A 24,047-nucleotide genomic window follows, 5' to 3' on the forward strand; every position below is an offset into this window, starting at 1 on the left:
CGCTGATGAGTAATGTCCATTTAAAGACCCGCTCTGGTTTTCTTATCAGCTACCTCATGACTTCTATGCCTAATGGCTCAATGTGAGCCACAAAAGCACTCCCGGGTGGGTACTGTTAAAAACAGAAGGTTGTTAATGATTCACATAGCCAATACACATGCACACATACACACACATTTTATACATTATAATACATGTATGATTATGGTGTTGTAGTAATTACAGCATTATAACAGGCCTGTATAACCCAAATTATATACAAGGTTGCAGCCAGAGCTTTAGAGGATTCACTGACTAAATAGATCCTGAGTTTGTGCCCAATTACACTTTATCAGACTGTCCTTCATGCAGACTCACATTACTAACAAGCTTTAGAGGCGTAATCACATTACCTACATTTAAGTAGTGAGTTAATATAAATATTTTGTGTGTGTTTCTGTGTGTGAGACAGGCAGGATCAGAGTGGGATGAGGGCTGTCTGTCATGCCGCTGTGTGAACGGGAAAAAACTGTGCCAGTTAAGATGTCCTCCACTCCACTGTAATGAGGTGAGACACACACACTTAATGATCATCTGTCTGGTACTTGTACTTTTTCCATCCTCCTTATTCTTTGCACCGGTGATACAGTGCAGCAATTTTCAGCGCTGCCAATCCTATTTCATGGTGTGAATGAGAAAATAAACATGCTGGAACAACACCTGTTAAACCGTAGAAGTGATAATGTGATTATAATTCTGACTTTCACTACCAAATGATGCTAGGAGACCCTGAAGAAACAACCTCGAACAACGTATACTAGCATATTTAGGGGCTTTATTGACTCTGTTGCGACAGAAGTGATCTTCCACAACCTTGATAACGTAAAGCAGACACAGAGCCTTGTCAGGTGAAATGCAAACAAGTACAAGAACCGCCTTTGGCAATGACATCTATAACAGTTAGTCAGTGGGACTAATTAGTCTGCTACTCAGATAATAAGGTGGATAGGAAGTCTATTCAGTGGTATCTGAGCACCACATACTAATACCTTATAAATGAAATGTATGATGAAAGTGTCAGTAATAATCATCTGACCTGAAGAAGTACTCACTAAAATTCGTGTCTGTGTTCTGAGTTTTGTCTATTTTCTTTGACTTGTCTTCTAGGCCGATGCAATCATGTACTAGTTTAGGAGCAAATATAGTGTAATAGCTTTCCTCGTCCCTACTCCGTCCCTGTCTGTGCAGGAAAGGGGGAATACACTAAAGGATTGCGCCACTTTTGCGCCTGTTAAACCTGTGCAAATGACACCAAAAGACTCATTCTCGAAGCACACGCAGAGGGTTGAAGTGTGCAGCAGAACAAACAGCGTCTCTGTGCTCCTGTGCTGTTTGTGTGTATTTAAATGAGTCATTATGCAGACATTCGGGGGAAATTTAGCCCCTGTAAAAACAATCTGTTAGTAATATTTTGTCATTATAATAATAATCGGGAGACCAATCAGTCTGGGGCTGTGCAAGGCTCAACCCCGGCACACGGGCACACTTTGTCCACATGTGTGGAGACAATCTGGAGCCGTTACGCATGACGAGCATTATTATATGGACGAGCTGCTGTTGTGCACTCGTTTTAAACAATGAAGCTGCGTTACAGAGAGTTAAACTAGTAAACACCTGTCGAGTCTGGACTTTACAATCAACTGTTTAAAGATCTGCCCCCTCCTCTCCATGCTCATCGTCGATCTGTGGATGGAGTTGAGATTCATCAGTGTGCGCTCAACTGATACCTGAGAGCGCACCTCCGAACATTAGAGAGTGGAGGTGCAGACAGCTTCTCTCCACAATCAGACACAAAACGAGAGCAAACTGCACGGATCTGCAAAACTTTATGGGCGTGTTTCCGGTTGAATATCAATAGTGCAATTTGCTTTGTGAATCGGACCTTGAGGCAGAGCAGATAGCGGCCGCAATTTATTCTTAGCGAATTACAACATGAGAGCTTTGATCTGTTGTTGCACCAAGCATCTTTCAAAACATGCAGGCTTGGTTTTGTAGCAAATAAGGGCAGTGGAGCCCAACTCTTTTCAGCTTAATACAAAGCTTTGTCCACTCTCATTACTTGGGGTGATGTCTCTGTTGTGGCCAATTCAACCAATTTCTCTCTCTCAGCATGTTTCAGTTGAATGATTTGGAAAGCTTGAACAGGTGAAACTACCAGAGTATTTCATGGGAGAAAAGGCAAAGATTAGAAAGAAGATATCCTAACCAGGTAGTCATCCCGGCAGATCTAACATTTATCCGCTCATTTATTTTATGGGCTATCTTGACCTCAAGGTTGGAAACCGTTAAATTGGGCTAACACCTGTGTGAGTACAATAATGTAACCTTAAAAAAAAAGAAAGTATAAATGGTTTGTAACAAAAAGCTGCAACAGCAGTCCCAGTTATTATTCTTCTGTAGGTGTGACTGCATCCAAACACAAGGTTCACCTACAGAGGTGCGATCCGTCAGCCAGACCAACACATCAGTCCATTCAGCCGCCACTGCTGCTGCGGGGTGGTACAGTTCACAAATCGTCTCTGTTCTTCACAAACATCTCAATTACTCTGAGCGAGGGAGAAAATGTTGTGCTCCCTCAAGAACGTGTGGGATGTTCTCTGCAAGTCGCTGGCTGAAGCAGATCAATACCTGGCTGTCCGATCCTCCTACGAGCCTTCACTTCTTTACAAAACCTCTACCTCCCATAAGACACTACAAACCGGGCTTCCTCGTGCATAATTGAGTTTGATTGTCATGCAACATATGGGCTGTTGTGCAAAGCTAAAATCTGTTCTGCAAAATGAATGGCTCTAATTTACAACTTAACAATAACTGAACAATAACTTCAGTTACAGTTGAAAATCATTAAATTGGTTAAAACAATAAGAGGAAAATCAGGACATTCAAGTCCGATCTAGTCGACCTGAGCATGTTTGGTGATCTTTAAAGTTATAATCTCGAAGATTTCAGTTGTCTTCTCTTTGGCGGCACCTATGGCGATAAACTGTAATTGCGCGCTTCCCAGATATCCAGACAGTGTCGCATGTGTGACGTCCACAGTTGGCTCCGGTTGTAACTCTGGATGTTCCTGGCTGATGGTCGCTTTCCTTTTCAGACTGTTTTCCTTCATCTGAGCGTCGAGTTTGTTTCTTTTTCTTTGGATTTTCACTTATTTTTGAAGTTGTATCTGTAGTCATCGATAGTCGATTACTGTTTACTTGCAACACTTGTAAGTATTGATGAAAACCAAGAAAAGTTTGGAATAGTTTGCATGCACACTTTAAGATTAAATCTAAGTTTAGTTGTAATGTCGATCTGAAATATTAATCTATTAAATTGTTGCAGTGATATTTGCATATGGTTTGGGTAATTGTAATGTCATGCATGAGGGACTTCAAGTTCCAGTGCATACTTGTCATTGCTGATGACAGCTCCTTCACAGACTGTGCCTGCGTCTTGCGGACAACGCTCAGCCATGGGCCTATGAGTGGTTAGCAGCTGGTCATCTTGCAGAGAGGCTGAACTATGTGTCAATTATGCATGCGCTCTGTGCATCTAGAGGCAGAAGAAGATACACTCAATATAAACTATGAATTAATTAATGCAGTCCTTGAGACATGCAGAACTTTTGGGACAGCATGAATATATATTCTCTCCAGTCTGGTTTCATATAGGAAAAGATGAGAATAGTGTGAGGATGTTGAAATGAACTGTGTTTGTGGCATCCCAGTGAGGCTGCCCTCACGTTGCTTTGGCAAAAAATTGAAGTGATTTTTCTTATAGATTGTTTTTGTCATGCTTCTTCTCTCATTGCTCTTCGTCTGCAACTCTATTCCCTTATTTAAAGGGTCAGTTCATTCAAATTTCACTATGTTTCTAGCCATGCAGATAATTTTGTTCTGATTTTTCCACATTGTGGCACATCTGTGACTGTGATTGTTCTCTCCATCCTTAAAGGGCCAGTTCGCCGATTTTCAACCTTAGTCCTATCATGCTATTATGGGGAGCTAATGCCATTATAAATGCAATTTCGTTCTGTGCCTTTGGAGGACGCTATCCGCTTCTCCAATGGGCCCTGGAAAACCTCCGCCAGACTATGTAAAATGCGTCATCTGGCGGAGGCCAGGGAGCTTGCTAAACTACACTTCCTCAGTCTAGGACGCCCGCCTCCAATGTCATGTCTTGTTCAGAATCGTCAGGTCAGACCTGAAGAGTTTTAAGACAATCCACCGGTATATTCTCATCGTATTTCGGATTCTGTACCGCTTTGAGCCATTGCCTGCAGCTAAACGAAAGTATTTCACTCCAGCGCCTCTCGCTGGGCCGTTCCTTTCAGAAGGAGGGGTGCGATGCCTGCTAGGTGTTGTAGGAATGTAGAATGTGCGAAACCACGAGCTGTTTCCAGGAGCAAATTTCTCCATAGATATGGCGCCAATTTCAAATGTTATTGCTTCTATTGATTACAGAGAACACCAGCTTTGACTGACAGTGACAGTTTTTCCAGGAACAAATTTCTCCTTCAAACAAGATTGATGAAAATAATTCCCTTTTTGCTTTAGATAAGACACAAAACACACTGTTTCTAAGGTGAGGAGAGCTGGTAATTGTGCTGCATATGGAATATAAATGAAGTGGAGACAGAAAACACACAAATTTAAATCTCACACCTCACGCAAATACAACCAAACTACCTGCCTGACTCCACACCACTGGAGGTTAGTCAGAAAACGATCTCCATAGCTAGATATGTTTCGTCTCTCTGTGGTGAGGAAGTTGAGAAAAGTCACAGCAGAAAGTCTGTCTCATCCTTGACACAGTAAGCTGAATTTATATCTTTAGCACACCGGCACCGAATAAAGGCCAGGGTAAAAATAAATTCTGCTGACATCCAGGACTTTAAAGGAGAGGTTGATTGCACAGTAAGCTCCTCACAGTAGACAGTCTACTGAGTGTTCCACCTGTGGTGAACACAGTTCTTTACACCGATGCACTGCTTGCAGTCTCAAATCCGTCTCCTCCTGCAGCTGCACTAAGTTATGGCTCAGTGAAAGAACTCTGTATTCCGGACAATATGAAAAGGTCACTTATTGCACTGTGTTCCCTTTCCTGTCAGCAAACCCTGTTATTTAGAACTCAGCTTAACATTGCTTTTTCAGCTGAAATCTCCCAGCATGCCTCCTCACTCTGCTGGGAGCCTCTTTTGAAGGGGATGTATTGAATGGTCTGTTGTCATGTCTGGTGACAAAAGCAATGTTTCTATGTCAAACACCGACTCCTCTTATTTCCCTTTCTGCTCAGATATATTAATAGAAATCTATTTTATATCTCACAGCATGTTGACAACACGTCTGACTACCCTTCACTTTAAATGCCAAGTAACCTTCCCTTTTAATTAACCAGGAATCCGCATTTCACACTTTTCTTGCCTCCTGCTGCATCACACACAAACACTTACACACATACAGCCTCCTAATTTGAAGGACTTAAAAATGGTCCCTTCATGACCTCCCACTCTTTACATGAGTGGGCTCCCTCCATCCCTGAGGGAAGGCTGGCGGCAGTGCAAGGAGTGGGAGGACAAGTCCTCGGGGTGAACAGTTGGGAAAAGTGTTTGTGTGTGTGTGTGTGTGTGTGTGTGTGTGTGTGTGTGTGTGTGTGTTAGACTTTGCATGCTAGCAGCAGCTATTCTGAGACAGGGACACCACGGGACACACTGCTCCTCTCTGGACTGTTTTGGATCTCTCCGCCTCAGTTGCTTGCTCCCTCTGTCTGTGTCCTTCGTGTCCTTGCGTCACTGTCTCACTCTCGCTATTTTTGCCCCTAATTTGACTTTTTGCCTTTTTAATTCTTGCTCTTTTCGCTTTCTGTTACGTTAATGTGATATTTTTCTGTGCTTTTTCTCACCCCTCCTCTATGCTGGATCTTAACCCTGGTTCTCATGAAACATTGAGTCTTTGGACTAAATCAGCCCTAGGTTGTGAGGACTGGGACTGATGTTCCATAGTCTATGTTTTAACACAGCTGATACACATCGATTTTGTTCGGGTATGTGCTAGTCTATATATATCTTTGTATTAGTTTTGCACAGGAATTAGTAGTAACACAATTTACAGTAGTCTTGACAGTGTTCTGTGGTTATGAATTGCAACCCCCCCTCCAATCCGTTCCCATCCTCCTAAACTCCTCTCCTACCCACACCAGTTGGTTCCCTTCCCACTTGGAGGACAGGACATACAGGACACAAAAGGAGAAAGCAAATTAAATTAAAATTTTTTAAAAAAGGCAATAAAAGAAAGATAAATAAACGAAAATTAAGTTAATTTAAAATAATAAAAACACAAAACAAGACGAACAAAAAATTAATAAATAAATTAAAACTTGGGGGGGGGGGGGGACAGCTCAGTTATTTATCTTTGTTTTCTTCGTTAATAACCACAGTGTCAATATAAAGGGTCTTTAGGGAGCATCTCATGGAGCCTAATCTTCTCGAGCCTCATGCACTGCAGAATCTCTTGAATCCATCTATCACGAGTAGGTGGGGAGCAATGTGTCCATTTTAGTAGAATAAGTCTTCTAGCAACCAGAGTAGTGAATGCAATTACTTGTTGGGTGGCTTTGGGTGTGCCAGGCATTGAACGGATTCCGAAAAGGGCAGTGATGGGGACAAGTGTGTCAAATAATGCAGGCCAAAACTCTGATAGTTGAGGGCATGTCCAAAACATATGCATACAGTCAGCAGAAGATTACACCTGTTGCATGCATCAGTTCTGTGAGGGTATATCTTGGCTAGTCTTGCATTGGTGTAATGGACTCTGTGTATTATCTTACATTGCAAGAAAGTGTGTACAAGGTTGAGTATAGTCTTTATTTTTGATTATATCTTCGGTTATAATATCAGAATTTCTGCAGATTTAAATATCTCTTCAACTCTGGTTTTGCCTTCGGGATTGTGTGACACTTTGAATGCCGCTATGGGCGAGGGACCACCTTATATTGGCCCTGGAATTGTACCAATAGTTTTGGAGCTCCCACTTCTCAGTGTTTGAGCCCAGCTTTCATGGTTGTCACGCTACGCTGCCCAGAACACTTATCGTTTTCAGTATGAGTAAAAAAAACAGCCAATATTGACAGAATTGTAGCAGAAATTACAGCTTTTTCGGCATATTCCCTTCCACGTGAAAAGCTTTTTGTCCAGATGCACTGGGCTACATCTTCATAAAAGTAAGATAACAAAAAAATTTACTCATTATTGGAAAAGCAAAGCAGTGTTGGCGATAGAAACTGCAGAAGGTTGACAAGTGGAAAACATTTTCGTCCATTCTAATGGATTTCTGGCATGGAAAGGAGATTAGGAGACAGTACAAAGGTATTTGAAATTCGACAGTTTTCTCTCAGCAAGTGGACACGAAAGTTCTCAAATGACTCGACAACACTGTTGGATTTGACAGCTCAGCAATTGGTTGCCTCTTTAGAAACATTCAGCCATTTAGGCGCCTAAGGGTTTTTCTAAAAAGTTGCAGGTATTTCCGATAGACAGCATATTTAACTCTGCTGTTACATTCCCTTACCCTGAAAATTCCCTCGTGTGTTTCTGTTTTTCTCTTTTCATTCATTGCTAAGTCTCTAGGGTTGGTTGTTGTCTTCTCAAAGACAGTTAACTGTACGTACGATGTGTTGTCATTGTCACATGTTGAATAAAGTGTGCTAAAGTTAGGTGTTCACAGGATGCCGGAGGTTATTTTTGATATTTTCATTCATCACTTTTGCATTGTTCTTTGCACTATTGCCTATTGTCTATAAGTGTTGCTGTGTTTTTTAAATAATGTATATATATATATGTATATATTTATATTAATACTTATATGTAACATATATTTGTATTCATAGGCCTGTATATCGTAGTTTTTAGTGTCCAAGTGTCAGTGTTACCTTTTCTAACCTGTCCTTAAGTGTAGTATGTCAATTTGTGTGTCTGTATGTTGAGAGTAAAGAAAAAAACAGTCAAATTCCTTGTATGTTCCCACATCTCTTTCTTGTGTTAAGCACCTGTTTCATCAACACTGATCAAAAGTGTTTTAAAAAGGCAACATTTTTACTGTTATCGCTCTCTCAGGGGGAGGTCAAGGTGGAGGAGCCGGGCAGCTGCTGTCCAATCTGTAGAAAGCAGTTTCCAGGTTAGTAAGAAAAACACACTACAAAACCTAATCATCTTTGAGCCTGTGTTCAGGAATCAAATGTATATCACACGCACATCTAGGCTGTTCAACTTACATTCAAATCACTTACTCCATTATTGAAACTGAGACAGTTTGACACTTTTCTTCTGTTTTTGTCTTCTTAATCCCAGGTGCATGACGTTACATATCGCCTTCTCTAAACTCTCTGTGGATCCTCAAACACCAGACAATAATGCTTTTTCATCTATTGTTATGTGCAACGAATAAATCAATGAAAAGAACTACTTGATGCAACACAGAAAAGTCCTGACAAGCATACATAATTACTACAGCTCCTTATATTCCATTTCATGACTTCCAAAGCATTTGCTTCCATTTGAATGTTCTGTTCTTCATTATATAGGAGGCTGAAAGCCGAGTGCTGCAGTGCCCAATTAGTGAGAGATTACATTACTTAACCTACATTGGGGCTTTAATCTCTCTCCCAGTGGAAGAAATGTCACAAGCAGAAAGGAAGCACGGCAAAGTCACGGTGCTCTCTGGAAGAACCTCTCTGACTCTGCCTTTGTCTTTTCCTGCCTTTTTCATGCAAATGCAACAAAAAAAAAACCTTCCCCATTTTTGCCTCAGGTTTCTCATACTCGCCTTTTCCTGCCCTCTGTATTCCCCCTTCACTCAATCCTATCTGGTTTCACAAATTTTTCTCCACCTCTTCCTCCTCTTTGTGTTTCCGTCAGGCGAGCCCGTGCCAGAGTGTCGTCGCTACGTGCAGGTCAGGAACATCACCAAGGGAGACTGTTGGCTTGACAACGTGGAGGTCAGCTTCTGCAGGGGACGCTGTCTGTCCAGGACTGATGTCATCCTGGAGGTACAGGACACACACACACACACACACACAGTGAAGATATTACTGTCTGAACATTAGGGAATATTGAGGAATATTGACTTCAACATGAGTGACAACTGGTGACACAGTTAAAGTCCATACAGGCAGCAAAGTGGACTAAAAGGGACCAGAAAAAAGCTGGTGGGTGCATTTTTTTTTCAGCCCCTACAGAAGTTTATGCAATATTCATTTCATTTGAATTATCTCACAAAATTAAAACATTAACATGAGGAGACCAAGTTCCAAAAAAGCAATAACACAAATTTGCCCTTCAAATTCTAGCAAAGCCTCTGATGATTTTTTACATTATGCAAGAAAACAATCAGGATTTTAGCCTCAGCTGTCACTGTGCAGCCAAACTGCCCTTATTTTCCTTCTGACGCGTGACCTGAGGGGCTCGACAAAAGCCAAAGCCCCATTCATAGATCGCTATGATGTATCAAGTATCTTTGTTACGGCAGGCTTTCTACCTCAGGCTCTGTGCAAGTTCACATTAAAGGGGTCATTGACACATTATGTGCCATCAAAAGGTCCATATAAGACACAGCTATTAAACTACTAATCACATAAATGCATGTGTTAATACTTTTATACTAATTTTTTTCACCACTCAATACCTCCAATTCACATATTTCTTACACGGCAAACTGCAGATTTTAGAGCTCTGAGAAATTAAACTTGATACAGTTATTTACACATTATATTAAGGACTGCATTCACGTCTGATATTGGTCCCATATTGAATGATACGTGAAAAATCTCTTTTTGGCAAAGTTAACTGAATTTTATTTATTGAATATGATCTGTGATAAGTTCAAATACACCAATCAGTTTTCTAGCAGAGTGATCTGTTAGCTGCGGTACCAGCAGTGTAAAACAGACTTACAGGGAATCTACACTGTCAACATATTTGAAGCGTATGTTTGAGTGTGCTGGGTCGCTAATGTTATTCAATGCTGCGATCTCCACCAGCCACGTATGCTGCGTGGGAGGCGGGCGTAATACGCAAGTAATTTTCTGCTGCTCTGTTCTGTTCGCATCAAGTCTATTTTTCCCCGCAGCTGCGTGTCAGTGAAGCATAGAAAGCCATTTAATGCTTAGTAAATACATGCCCACAACCAAGGACTCCATGTTAAATGATGTGATCTCTTCCTTTTGGCCAACTTCAATTTCAGTTTCCTATTAAAGTTATTGATAGGCTCGATGAGATGGCAAGATTAATTTCAAAGAGTAATGAATATGTACTTTTCCTCAACATCTGGGTAAACCAATCCTATTAATTCATTTTAATTTGATTCTACGTTCTTCATAAGTACAGAATTGATGTACAATAAAGAAATAAATCTACAAGTCGGTTGCAAATTTGTCTTCTTCTACTGTTTCTGGCAGACTGCACACTTTTTGGCATCACTGCCACCCCTATTTATGGCCAGGAATCACGACTAACATTGGCTAACTTTGAAACTCATCTTTGCTGTAGTCGCAGCAGCTGTAGATTGCAAAATAGATACTGCTGTGATGCTTACGTGTCGCACACAGTCCTCTGACGCTACAGTGTCGGTGTAGTTACAATATATGATTTTAGATGTGAAACTTTTGAGTCTGTTTTGAGTTGTGGAGGAGTCATTTTTAACTGTGAGGTTAGAGTGTGTGTGTGCACTTTGAAAACCCCTGATATAAGAGACAATTAAGATCAGAACAAATATCACAACAAAAAGTAACAATGTTGTTGAAAGTACGACAACAGAGGGATGCTAGCAAAGAAATACTAATCATGTAATTTGTTAATACATTAAATTTTTTCACCACTCAATGCTCTTTCATTTATTTCTCATACAACAAACTGCACATTTTAGAGCTCTAATTATTCAAACTAATTGCATTTAGGTCTGACACTGACAAATGACCAATCCCTTCCGTTTTTGGCCAAACAAAGTTAACTGAATTTTATTGGTTATTGGTTTTATAGGGGCAGCTGTGGCTCAGTGGTAGAGTTGGTCGTCCTTTACTTGAAAGGTTGGCCGTTCAATCCCCAGCTCCCTCAGTCCATATGAACTCCAAATTGCTCCTGGTGGCATAGCCATCAGTGTGTGAATGATTACTGATTGACATATTCATATTCAAAGTTGGGCACTTTGCGCAGCAGCCTCTGCATGTGTGTGAATGCATGTCTGTGAAAGGGTGAATGTGACATTTAGTGTAAAAGCATCTATGAGTCGCAAGACTAGAAAAGTGCTATATAAGTACAGTCCATTTATCATTTATTGGTTGATTATGATCTGTAATAAATACAAATGCACTAATCAACTTTCTAATGAGTGATCTATTAGCTTTGGTCCCAGCAGTGTAAATCAGGGCCAAGCACTAAAATGTAATCAAATGACGCATGAAGCCTCTGAGCTGTCATCATTCCTTCAGTGTTTGGATCATCTGCTGTGTGACATTTGAATTGTTGATATTACCTGATGCACACAGGGAAAGGGAAGGGGGGTTATACTCTGCATCACTAACTGAATGCATGTTAATTCATTTGATGCAATGCTTACAGTTTACGCCACTGTAACTAAGTTAGTAACATAAGGTTAAACAAGTTTTCATGCATGAATTATTCTCCCTGTGTACAGTCTATATCGCTCATAGAGAATATAGTCTGAAAAATAATTAGCCCAGGAAAGGGACGGCACTTTTAATACTGATTTAATCTCCTTCAGAGCAGGTAAGGTCAGCAGCGTAAATTATGATGGTAATCTAAACGGGTAAAAAGAGAGCTTCCTTTATGAAAAATGATAGCTTTGGTCTCGACATACCTAACTAAACATTTAATCCTGCCTGTAGTACGGCCCTCTAGCAAGTTTTTATGGGTGTTGCAGAACAAAATGTAGTCAAACATGTAGCCCTGTGCAGCTTGTCACTCCTGCTGTAATCTCATTTTTCAGATTAACACAGACCATCAAGACACCTGTAGGTTACAGCTAACAGCCTCTGACTTGTGTCAACTGTAGTTAAAGTTAAAAAGTCTTCACACACATGACATGAAGGCAGGTAAACAAAAATACATAATTCAGTAGTTGAGTCACCGCTGATCTAAATATAGATGTTCTGAATATGAGTCTGGTGCAGGATCACTCTTGTTCCCTGCCTTCACTTGTTGTCTTTTTTATCCTCATAAGACAGAGAGCTCATCACCTCATCACCATGGCGACTTTGTTCCTCTTTGGTATCCATACATCTCCACTGTAAAAATAGAGCCAATCAGATTAGTAAAAATACACATCAGCTCGGCCAGATGTGTCATTACCTCCTGTTACTGCAGCAACCAGGGATGGTGACTGGTGACAAGGCAGCGCAGACCAGTGTGCAGTGCGCAGTGTCCTTTTCATTGATTAGCAGAAGACTGGAAGCAGCAGGAATACATTTATACTACTGCTGAAGTATTTGAGGCATACAGGCACACATATGCCCACACACACGCACACACACTGGGGACTTTATAAAGCAGTAATGACTGCTATTTAGAAGTTGAAGGTGCCCCAGAGTTTCTGATCCTGGACCTCCTCCCTCCTCTCACCTCCTTCTCCTCCTATTATCATCATTCTCTGCCACCATCCATTGTACTTTTCCCACTCTCTCTCTCTACCTTGGGTCTTTGCCTGCAATAATTGGACACGTGAGCACAACTTTCAGGAAGCTGCCTTCTATCATGCAAAACAGCAAGGCTGGGTTTTTATTTTCAAGACTTAAAAAAAGTGAAATTCTTATCTGATTCCCAAAGTTGTGCCTGAATCGTGTTTAAACTTTTCTTGCTTACTTTTTTCCAGGAATTCAATTTAATTAATTTCAGTCAGGAACACTCTCGTCATAGATTTAACCGTTTATTTCCAAATGGAAATACAGTTATAATTGGTGCTAATGGCCTCGTCTTACATTGCTCCCTGGGTTAGCCGAGCAGCATGCTACGGCTTTCCAGGGAGCGCAATGCGAAACCCCCCCTTGAGTATACAGAGTGGGCAAAAGGCTTACAGTGTTACAATTTCATTTAGCAGACGCTTTTGTCCAAAGCGATGCACATCTGAGAGATAATACAACACAAGCAGGGATCAAGACAGGCTTCAGACTACAAAGGAGGAGACTGGGGTGGTGGAGTGCAGCGGTGTGTGCAGCATTGGTGTAGCAGGGATGAGTGAGAAGGAAGTTGCCTTTCAAGGGACCGCCTTGTTGTGAGAAGTGGCTGTGATTGGTGTATCACTGATTAGAAACAATGAATCAATCAGCAGGCTGTCAGCTGATTCCAGCTGGGGCGCATGACTCCTGTGTCCTGCATGAACTAACGCAAAGCTTCATTAATTTAATTCTATTTGTCATTTGCAAACTGTCTTTCAGTATCTTGATAGGTGCTTGTGTTGTTAAAATCATTGTTTCCAGGTCTACCTGTTTATAGTAAAAAAAAAAAAAAGTGCTGCTAAACAAACTGAAAGCTCATGAGCCAGCACCAACAGCAGAGAGATAAAGAAAGCAGCTGGTGAACATGGTGGGTTAGCCAAAGAATGAGAAGGAGAACGCAGAAGAATGAGGAGCTGAATACAGGCATCTGTTACAGAGGTACTCACCACTACAAGAGCAAGGAACAGCATGAAAAAAGGTTTAATTAATTTACCAAGATTTGACATGACAGTCCTCTCTGGCAGTGACCAAAAACAACTAGCAGAAGTTTGAATTTTGGACATGGATTATCAGGTGGATATAAATCGTTGTCCACTGCCCACAAGTGGCCACACAAATCTTTTAACATGGCTTTAAATATACAGATCTCTCTGTATAGTATTATATAGTTTTTTTTTGTTGCGTGCATTCATTTAAGATCTAAAAGTAATAATCTCTAAGATTTTCATATAAATAAATGTCTGTTAAGGCACCATCTATCGCCGAATGAGGTAACACAATGGTGATTGAGCCTATGGCCCACTGATGAAAGCCTTTGCATTTGCAGTATTACAGACTGGCTGTCTGGTGTGGAAAAAATCACAAGCGGCGCCCAGTTAGTGACGCGTTTTCCATCAGCCAGCAGTGGTTGGTCTTCCAGAGAGGGTAGGCGGAGCTAAGCAGCTGCTTTTCCGGTCTCTGCAAGTGTTGCGAGTAAACAGTAATCTACTATGGCTGAACAAACAAAGAAAAGATGGATGACTACAGATACAACTTCAAAAATAAGGGAAAATCCAAAGAAAAAGAAACAAATTAGACGCTCAGATGAAGGCAACCATCAAAAGACAAGGCAAAGGCAAAAATCAAGAGTTACAACCGGAGCCAACCGTGGACGTCACACATGCAACACTGTCTGGATATCTGGGATGTGTGCTCCCGCAATTACTGTTTATCACCATAGGTGTCGCCAAAGAGAGCGGAACTGAGATCTTTGAGATAAACCTTTACCCTGAAAAACATTTTATGGCTAAGGTTTTGTCACTAAAACAGAAGAAAATGCATATTTATTCTCTGGTCAAACATAAATGGTCTGCTGCTAATTGCTTGTGTATTTTTTGCCCATCTTCTGTTTGGTTATGGGCAGTGTACTGTGGACTTATCAGGTCTTGTTTGCTAAAGAGAAATATTTATAGAAAGTGGAGCTTTAAAATATAGTGTCATTTTTTATTTTCAGATGCCCCTCAGGATTAGTTTACTTTAATGTCTGTTAGTCTTTATCCTTTCCCATGTCCCCAGTACTGTACACTGTTGTTCAAACTGCCTTCACAAATTTCACATTTTCTCCTCTTTGCTTCTTCTCTCTCGTCTCTACTTCCCTCTTCCCTCCCATCTTCTGTAATTCTCTCATAACCTCTTCTCCTCGAATTTCACCCCTTCCCCATTATACCCAATCTCCTAATTGGCTTGCACCACCCTATCCCTCTGGCTCTTCTTTCACCTCTTCCTCCATCATTTCATTTTATCCTCCCCTCCCTCTCTCTCTCTCTCTCTACAGGAGCCCTACCTCCAGTCAGTGTGCGAGTGCTGTAGTTACCGTTTGGACCCTGACAACCCGGTCCGCTTCCTCAGCCTGCGGTGTGAGAGCGGAGAGAGCGAGCCGGTCGTCCTCCCCGTCATACACAGCTGCGAGTGCACCAGCTGCCAAGGTGGGGGAATAATGAATGTGGCTGGGAGTATTTGCATGTGCATCTCTCATTTTATTGTTAGGACACAGAATTTAAATAAATGTAAAAACATTTGAAGGGGACACGTTTGTGCATACTCCAGGATTACAAACAGGGAAAATCAGGGAGTCTGATTAAAAATAAACACTTTTAGAAACATATTGCAGAACAGATTTTCAAATGTTATCACACCTGCTGATGATGACATTATTTTGGATTATTTTTGGAGTAAAAAACTGCATGACAAACACATCAGAGTATTCTAAGGTGTGACAATGACCATGCCCTGACATTGAAGGCATTTCACTTGTTTAAAATAAGGGTGGCCTGGAGTTCTCTTGTGGTCTTTACGTCTACGTGTATCCTCATCCAAAGAGCACCTCAGACTAACTCTATTTGAATCAAGAAAGCCGGGGACAAGAACCCTTTCAGAGGATGTCGTATTAAACTTGTTCACGGCTCAGCCTTTTTTCCATCTTTGTCCAGCAGCCACTTGCAGCAATAATTCCCCTTCAGCCATAAAAGTATTTTTTTTCCATTTGCCCAACATTAGAAAAGAGCCAGTGTAAAACTGTCAAAACGGCACCTCGACCTTTAAACAAGGTCAGTTATGACTCTTTCTATTATGGATTTTTGATCCATAAAAATTGTATTTTTTGAACTTTTCGGGCCTAGAAAAGTGATTTGAAAGTAATTACCATGTCAAGTCTATTGGCCCGTGAGAACTCGCAGCCGCAGTGGCCAGCAGAAGAAACAGTGGAAGTACGTCTTGGAGCAAAGGTGTTTTGTATGCAACAGAAGAGCAATACTTGGACTGAAGGTTGTCTTAGGGTCCAGTATCTAGGTCTTCACTGTAGATCCAAGGTCCTGCTCCTACTGTAGATAGAAAATAAAGCGGTTTTTTTTTAGCGTATAGTAGGGCATGGACCGACTGATGGTTTTGAAAATGAAGCCCATGTCTTGAATTCCAACCTTTCTGATGGTCATCAGGGGGCGACTGAGTTTATGGTCTCAATTGATAGTTTCAAGTCTTCTTTAAACAGTATCATGTTCATCTAAATCTTTGATCTGTTATTGACAAGTCACTACCACAGCGACCAACCACCAGGATGGAGCAATGACTATTTAAAGATGGCGTTTCCATCTGCTCTCACTGTACGAAATTGAAGCCAAAATAGCCCCTGTGATAGGTGCTGCCATCTTGCAATAGTGACGTCATTTGGAGCCAGAGTCTGCGCAGTACAGATCGGCAGGTGGAGCCGCCGTAGCCACTTCCGCTAACCAAAACACACACCTAACTTACCGAAAATAGCGGATGTTGTTGAAAGTTGACAGATCTCGCACACCGGCGTGTTTAACAGCAGAACAGCTTCTTTGTGTTGGTCTGAAGCAGACGTTCACAGGTATGGGAACTGACTGTAGTGATTGTTTTAGTTACGTTTCCTATCGCCGTTCGTCCTCCACTCTGCTAATCCGGAACAGATCGACTGCAGGAGCCGGATTTGTCAACAGAGCGGCTCCTTTTTATAGCGTCAAATAACTAATTAAAGATAAAATTTGTGAGGAAAATGAACACTTGGACGTAAATCAGCATGATAAGAACTAACTTTAATGACAGAAACCATGTTTGAGAAAAATGTGGCGGGGCTTATGACCTATACTGCAGCCAGTCAGCAGGGGGCGATAGAGAGGGTTTGGCTTCACTTTTAGGGAGCTGTCATGTCGTCCATCTGTTTATACAGTCTATGGGATGGAGGCATAGCAATGTGTATTCACCACCTCCTCCAAATATGGTCACGTCCTGCTCCAAAAATGAAGATGGCAAATCTCTTTAATACGATGGTCCAAGCCATCACCCATTTAGATTTATTTCATAGCCTTTTATCCTATGTTCCATTATGATAATTACACCAACAGATCTTATTAATTGTCAATAATTTTCCTACAGCTGAAATAAATGTGGAGTAAGGGGTTTAATTAAAAGTGTGAATGAGTTCACGTCTAAGAACTGAAAAATCCCTGTGTCATATCAACAAGTTAATCAATTTCACTTAATCACTTGTAAACAAACAGGACCCTGCCACACCCCAGTCAGTGATGTCACAGCAGGTGTTCAAACAGCACTGTGGTGTTTCTGGTCGTGCGTGTCAGAGTGCTGCTTGTTATGTATCTCCAATGATGCAGAAACCTGCTGACATGGAGTGCAGGTTGCACATGAGGCAGCAGGTCCATGTAGGACTTAAGATTAGCTCAGTGCCTCAATGCTAAATGAAATCACCATTTTCAGCTTGGTTTTTTTCTCTCTTAAGCTAGCTGTCAGTCTGTCATTTCTTTTTTAATGCAATTTCTTCGTCACTTTCCATTAACTCTAACCTGTCGCACACACACTTCACACGGTCATTGACATACACACATTTACACAGATTCACACATGCACATACAGTCTAATCTGAGTGAAACATACGTTTGCCTTTGCCCACCATGAATAATTCAATCAAGGATCCCACCTCTGAAGCAATTATGTGCTAATCCATTCATCAACATGGCTGATTGCGTTAGTTAATTGGATGGAGCCACATAGGACACACAGAACATCCCCCCAGCTCATATTCCCCTCCCAGCACTACACAGCGCGGACATCACGTCTGACGGATTTGGTCAATACGGCAATCAATCTTTGATAGTGTGTGGCTGCTGTAACACACACACACACACAAAGACACACACTTACACAGACTGTGTGCTGCTACAAGTGTTCTCATTTCTCTCCTGATTTACACACACTTGTTACAGACACAAGCTTGGAAACAACATGTGGATATATTGATATAACTGCCGCTGGGATCTTGTTATATTTACTTTGTTTTTCTGTACCTTTGTAGGAGATTTATTTCTTTTATCCTGTTTTTTTCATACTGATGCTGTGAAGGTGCTTCATCTCTATTTCTCATTTTTCCTGCAGAGGAAAGATTTTTCTTTTTGATGCATGCAAACGCTGAAGTTATGATTCCATCAGTCTCGCTGTTTCTCTCCCGCACAGGAGGTGACCTGTCCAGACGCTGAGCGAGTATGTCGAGTGTTTCTGTGAGCTGAGTGTGTGTGTGTGAGTGTGAATGTAAATGTGTGCGCGCACAAGAGAGAGTGAGAGCAGGATGAGTACGAACACCGAGCCAAGTGAGAGCTCCACATGGTGAGCCAGCTGGGGGATGGATGGAGAGCATTCGGATGGACGGAGCAATGAAGGAGAAGTGAAGTCCTGAGACGCCTGTTAATGTACACATTCTTCTATTAGTCCTTAGTCATCATATGACTGGATGCTACTGCTGATTTTAGCCCTGAAACTTTGTTTATTCTTCAGCCTGTACAGACTTTTTCTACTGTGTATTTATAGTAATATTAAAGGACCTATGATACAATATGAGTAAGATCTATTAAGCATCAAAATATGTTTCATTTATGTTTAAATAAAATGTACATCTACCAGCGGTCTTCTTAATGTTGGAGTTTACTGTTACTGGTTAGATTGCTGTACATGTGCAGTTAACCGACTGTTCAATAAACTTTTTCTACACAAGAAGTATGTCATGTATCTTTGAGTGGAATACACAGTAACAAGCAGAATGTGACAAAAGTCCCTGTTGCTCCCATGTCTCTCATTTTCCCTTCCCCCTCCGATGACAATCGAGTGTTTAACCTTGTAAACATCTCCATGTGGTGTTCTTCATGTGCTACAAGACATATCAGGGACAAAGTCAGCATCATCTCCATGGCTGGGCCTGTCTGCTTTTAAACTGCAGTGTACCAAGGACAGGCTGAACAACATGTTTTCAGATTGGCAGGTTTGAGACGTCACAAACCTAAGGAGCCAATCCTGTTAATGGACGGGGTGACGCTATGCATATCATAATGTGCAACCTATGGCAACCACTGAGCCAGCTATAACCGTCTTAGTAATTTTTGCAAACTCATTACTGACTACCCAACGTTAACGTTACTACTATCAATTACTACATTTCAAGCTATCTAAGTTTCAACAAGTTGCCACTAAACGATGGCAGAGACGTGTTTTATTTTTGGCTGATTTACTAAAGGAGAAACATAGCACGTAGTAGGCGGGGCCTATGCAGATTGGGAATTTTTAATGAGGGAGAAGGAGGAGATGCCTCGGGGGGATTTTTTTAATTATTTATTTATTATTTCAAGCAGAGCATTTTATATGTCTTAAAACATGACTGGAGCTGCTCTTTAACTTTCTCCCCTCATACACCTAACCAGTGTTTTAGTTGAGTCACCAATCTGAATCCAAGCCGAGTCTTGATTCCTCAATGTTCTAGTCGGAGGCCAGGTCAAGAAGAATTCTGAGTGGAGCCCGAGTTGAGTCCCCATTACCTGAGTCCAGTTCAAGTCCAAGTCCTCAAGGCTGAGTCTGAGCGAGTTCCAAGATAGGCTTCAGTTCTCCACTTTAGCTCAGCCAGACATGACATACAAATGAAGAAGGTCTACATTGGACCCAGTGGTTGAGTCATTTTAGAGGCTAATGTTACCTCCTCTCCATCTTCCAAGTCCGAATGCAGTCAATGCTTAAGTCCAAGTCCGAGTCATCAGTGCCTGAGTCCAAATCGACTCACAAGTCCTGGACTCAAGTACAACAACACTGCCTAACTGCTTTAAAAGAGAGATTGTCATCAGTATTCCAGTAAACTTCATAAACTCTTAAATTCTTTCTAAGCGCCGTTATTTTAACATGTTAGACAATATATGCAACATTATCTCTATGTGTTTATGTTATGTTTAAAGGAGTCACTTAAAGTTGCATTATCCAGTTGTACTAAACCGCCAGCAGCTCCAGTTATTTGTTTCTTGTTCCTTAAAATTCTTTCCTCTCCTTTGTGTCCAACCTTAAAATAAAGTTAGAGGTTTCAGTAGAACCAGATACAGGCCAGTTATAAATTAATGATGTGATTTTTTTTTTTTTTTTGTGGTATTTTTCTCCAAAGATGAAAGTGTGGGTATTTCCTTTGATTTATTTTTATTTGGAATAAATCAAGTTGAAAATATTTACAAAAATATGTCCCTGGTAATGTTCTACTTGTTATCTCTGATGGCAGTCTTTGATTTGCTGCTGAACTTGTATTCATTATAAGAAGATGTAGCTTTTAATGGATGTGTCAGATAGAAGACGCTTCATTAATTTTAGATAATTTAGTTATTATTATGCAAGGTAACGTACATTATGAAATCTTTAAGCCACTATATCCGTCCCTGTCTGTTTTTCTGTGTGTACGGGTGAAACAAAAAGAGTTTGACAGGCCGGGATCTGTCTCATCTATCCTTGTCTCCTCCCTCCCTTCCTCCCTTCCCTCCTCCCTCTGTCGTTCCTGACTAAATAAGGGAGTTGAGAGGTAACGGCAGAGCAGCACGCCTCCTCCGTCTCTCAGCTGCTGTAGTAAACACTGCTGGATGTAATGTGAGCAGGAATTGACGCATTGTTTATTCACATCAAAACGCCACATTCTGATGGATAGCTCCTCAAGCCTCGTCTGACTTCAAGGCTGCGATTGATCATGTCTGAGGAATCACGAAAACACTGATTTCTGGGTAAAAATGAATACATCCGTGCTGCTGTGCAGGTCATTGTGATGAATACATCCACTGCAGCAGGGCTGCTTTAGGCCTGTTTGTGACGGAAGTGAAAACAAGGAGATTTGACTCAGTCGAGGTCGATTACATCCTTTAGTTGAATGAAGAAAGGTGGCGTAGTTTAAAATGATTCTGAGAGTGTCAGGCTGTTGAACACGCACGAGGCTCTGGTGCTGCCTTCAAGTGCAGTCAGACATAGAAAACTCTGCCTGTAGCACATAACTTATCTAACAACTTTCAGTAACATCTAGGACATTGGCTCCTAAATGTAAAATGTTCCTTACACTGTCTCACCTATTGCTGATATATTTTTTATCAATTTATTATTATTTTTAATTTATTTTAAGATGCTTTGAGACGCCAAAAAGTAATTTAACATTTCCAACTAGTTACATGAAGTGGTGCAAGTCACTGGTTTACTCTAAGAAAGGGAGAAGCCTACAATAGGAGCTGGAAATCAGCCATCAGTCATTTCAATCATCATCATAAGGAGAACTTCCTGGTCTCTGCTCCCAAAACTCCTAATTAAAACAGCAAAGAAACAGTTATTTTTATGCAATATAAATGCATTAAAAAAGTTTGCTAATGTGGATAGAATTTGGTTAATCTCAGCGAGCGGCACATTTTATAAAAGTCCACTCGTCTATGTGTCATAGATGTAATTAATTCATGGATTTGTAATAATTCACAATTTACATAATACAGGAAAGGGATTTATAGTGGTTTATTGTACCACTGAGAATGATTTCTTGTTAATTTGGTTAATTAATATTTAGATCAAAGTTGCAGAACAACGACGTTCTTCCCCAGCAAACTGCACTACCTTTCCTACACAGAGGACGCATTTTATATTCCTTTGATTCAATGTTTGGAGCTTCATACATAAAGATAGGATATAAAACTTAGTCTAAATAAGCCTAGTAAATCATCTTTGTGTGCTTCAGCCTACTATCAATTTTCCGATAGGTCGTGAAGGCATCATCCCCAGCATGACGGAAGGGGGGAACCCCGGCGGTGTGACGTAGCTCAGCAGACAGAGTGGTGACTCCCCATCCAACCCTGACACACTACAAAGCAGCAGCTCAGCCGCATTTCCAGCGAGTATTCACATCAAATGCACTGATCCGGGATCAGCTGGATTCTTCACCAGATCAAGAGAGGAAGCAGGTAAATATGTGTATGTGGGTCATGAAGCAGCACAGTGTGTGCATGTCTCAAATATTCCTCCCTGGCAGGAAGACAGCAGCTTTTCAGAGCAGGTGTGTGATGCAGCACAAAGCACGTCCTAATTTATTTGCTACCATCTGCTATCAAATTAATCTCGCCAACCCGGGTAGTCATGCTCAGGCACATTTCTCCACGGACTGATATATGTTTGTTTTGTTTTTTTATCAAAGGAATCATTTGTAATAACTTCCTTTGTAACACTCAGACCAGTTTTGTAGAAGCCTAGAGTTCACGGGCCACACTTAAGAAACATCAGGTGTAAATGAGGCTGTTCCTTTTGTGTAGTGGGAAAATTTGGGTGGCTGAGAGCGCTTTTACTTCATCCTCCACCATGATAAGAGAACACTAACGCTCCTGATGAGCAAAGGGTTAAAAGAGGCGCAGCTAGACGCCGGTGGAGCTGAAGTCATCCGGCAGAGCGCACAGCGAGGAGGAGGAGAGATACAGAGAACACCTCCAAAAAACACGCATCTAGGACGACTGAAGCTGCGATCTGCGCTCTGCTGTTTTCTTTTTAACCATCATTGCGTTCCTTCTCTCCCCAGTGAAACACACAGATACTCAGAGGAAGAGAGGAGCTGGAATGAGAAAGAAATAAAAAGAAACGCGCAGCTCAGCGCCCCAACTATGGCTCCAACGACGCTCGTCGGAAAGCTCGCCCAGTCCGCCTCCCAGGAGCCGACTGCAGTGCAGGATGAGAGGTCTGCTTTGCTCCTGCGAGTGTGAGACCAGGAAGAAATATCACCTGACAGGCTGCCCTCCCCTCGGGGCACAGAAACAGACACCCTCGCTCCTCTCAGCCTGGAGAGTGGAGGCTGGCTCAGTTCTGCCGTGCGTACAGTGCGCCTCCTTTCCAGAACTCTCCTCTCAGCGTTTTCTGCTGAAGATCCACCACACACCTTCTGTCTCTCAGAGCAACTTGGGAAAACTTTGCCCCCCGGATTACAACCACTGAGTGTTGGGTCTCCATGCAGGGAGCGCAGTGAGCATCGCGCGCTCGGCTGCGGGGACTGGAAACGCAGCCTCGGTGTGATAATAAAAGTCCGGCAAAGTCTCTCAAAGTCCAGGAGCCACCGCTGCGAAGATGCCGGTCCGGAGGGGCCATGTGGCTCCACAGAACACCTTCCTGGACACCATCATCAGGAAGTTCGACAGTCAAAGTAAGAGCTTTGTTTTCTGTGACATAACTTATGAAACCGTGCAAGATATTTTGTGTATTTGTTCCCATTTTAATTACAGCTTCATTGACAAAAAAAATCAGTTTGAAAATGACATTTTAATGATGTCGGCTTCCAGCTGACATTTTGTTTTCCAGAATTAGCCCCAATAATGATGTTTACTGACGCATGCTTAATAGCTCTGACAAGTCACCAAGTGATGAGGCGGGAAAAAAATAGGAGAAAAAGTCATAGAAATCCAATCCAATCTTAGAAAGCATGACTTCCCCTTTTAAAGATCACATCACACTAACTTACATCAGTGTGATTCTTCGACTTTAAAGGGATTTATGCTCAGAAACATTTAGTTCAAAACACTTTTGTCGGGGATGTGATGCCTGTAGCTGCATCACTCATTGACGAATGATCCAGGGCATAAGTGCAAAGCCGTCCAGTACAACTTATTAAAAAACATATTAGTTTTGTTTCTGCAGATCCTCTCGTGCTTTAATGTCACGCAAAGTGTCTCATGCTGCTGCTGTCTTGACTGAGTTTGTCAGGAAAAGCAATCTGCAAAAAAAGTACACTTGGGTGCTTTTGTGCATGAAGTCTATTATCTTTTTCTCAGATGATGTGTAAAAAGTTTTTACTCTGAAACTTTTGTACACCCTAATACACCTATTCTAATATTCATTACAGACATAAACCTGTTATGTGTATACTTTGGTTTATTTGCTCTGAAAGAAAGAAAGAAAAATCAATATCCTATCAATTACTCTGCCCGACGACACAAGCCACA

At 41.5% G+C, this 24,047-nt stretch overlaps 2 protein-coding genes across 2 annotated transcripts in view; both read left to right on the forward strand.

Moving 5' to 3' along the window:
- sspo (SCO-spondin) overlaps nucleotides 1-18,287 on the forward strand; it is an 83,995-nt gene extending 65,708 nt beyond the window's left edge. The window contains 5 exon segments of the mRNA XM_069667821.1: nucleotides 452-547; nucleotides 8,132-8,192; nucleotides 8,933-9,063; nucleotides 15,056-15,206; nucleotides 18,265-18,287. Of these exon segments, the coding sequence (XP_069523922.1) occupies nucleotides 452-547; nucleotides 8,132-8,192; nucleotides 8,933-9,063; nucleotides 15,056-15,206; nucleotides 18,265-18,287 (462 nt within the window).
- A 4,888-nt stretch (nucleotides 18,288-23,175) lies between these two features.
- The window catches only part of kcnh2b (potassium voltage-gated channel, subfamily H (eag-related), member 2b), a 281,118-nt gene continuing 280,246 nt past the window's right edge, over nucleotides 23,176-24,047 (forward strand). The window contains exon 1 of the mRNA XM_069667808.1: nucleotides 23,176-23,251. Within this exon, the coding sequence (XP_069523909.1) occupies nucleotides 23,176-23,251 (76 nt within the window). The remainder of the gene's footprint in view (nucleotides 23,252-24,047) is intronic.

The sequence above is a fragment of the Semicossyphus pulcher genome, unplaced genomic scaffold, assembly GCF_022749685.1.
Source record: "Semicossyphus pulcher isolate SPU_LCO1_2020_fin unplaced genomic scaffold, fSemPul1.0.p SCAF_18, whole genome shotgun sequence".
Taxonomy (NCBI): domain Eukaryota; kingdom Metazoa; phylum Chordata; class Actinopteri; order Labriformes; family Labridae; genus Semicossyphus; species Semicossyphus pulcher.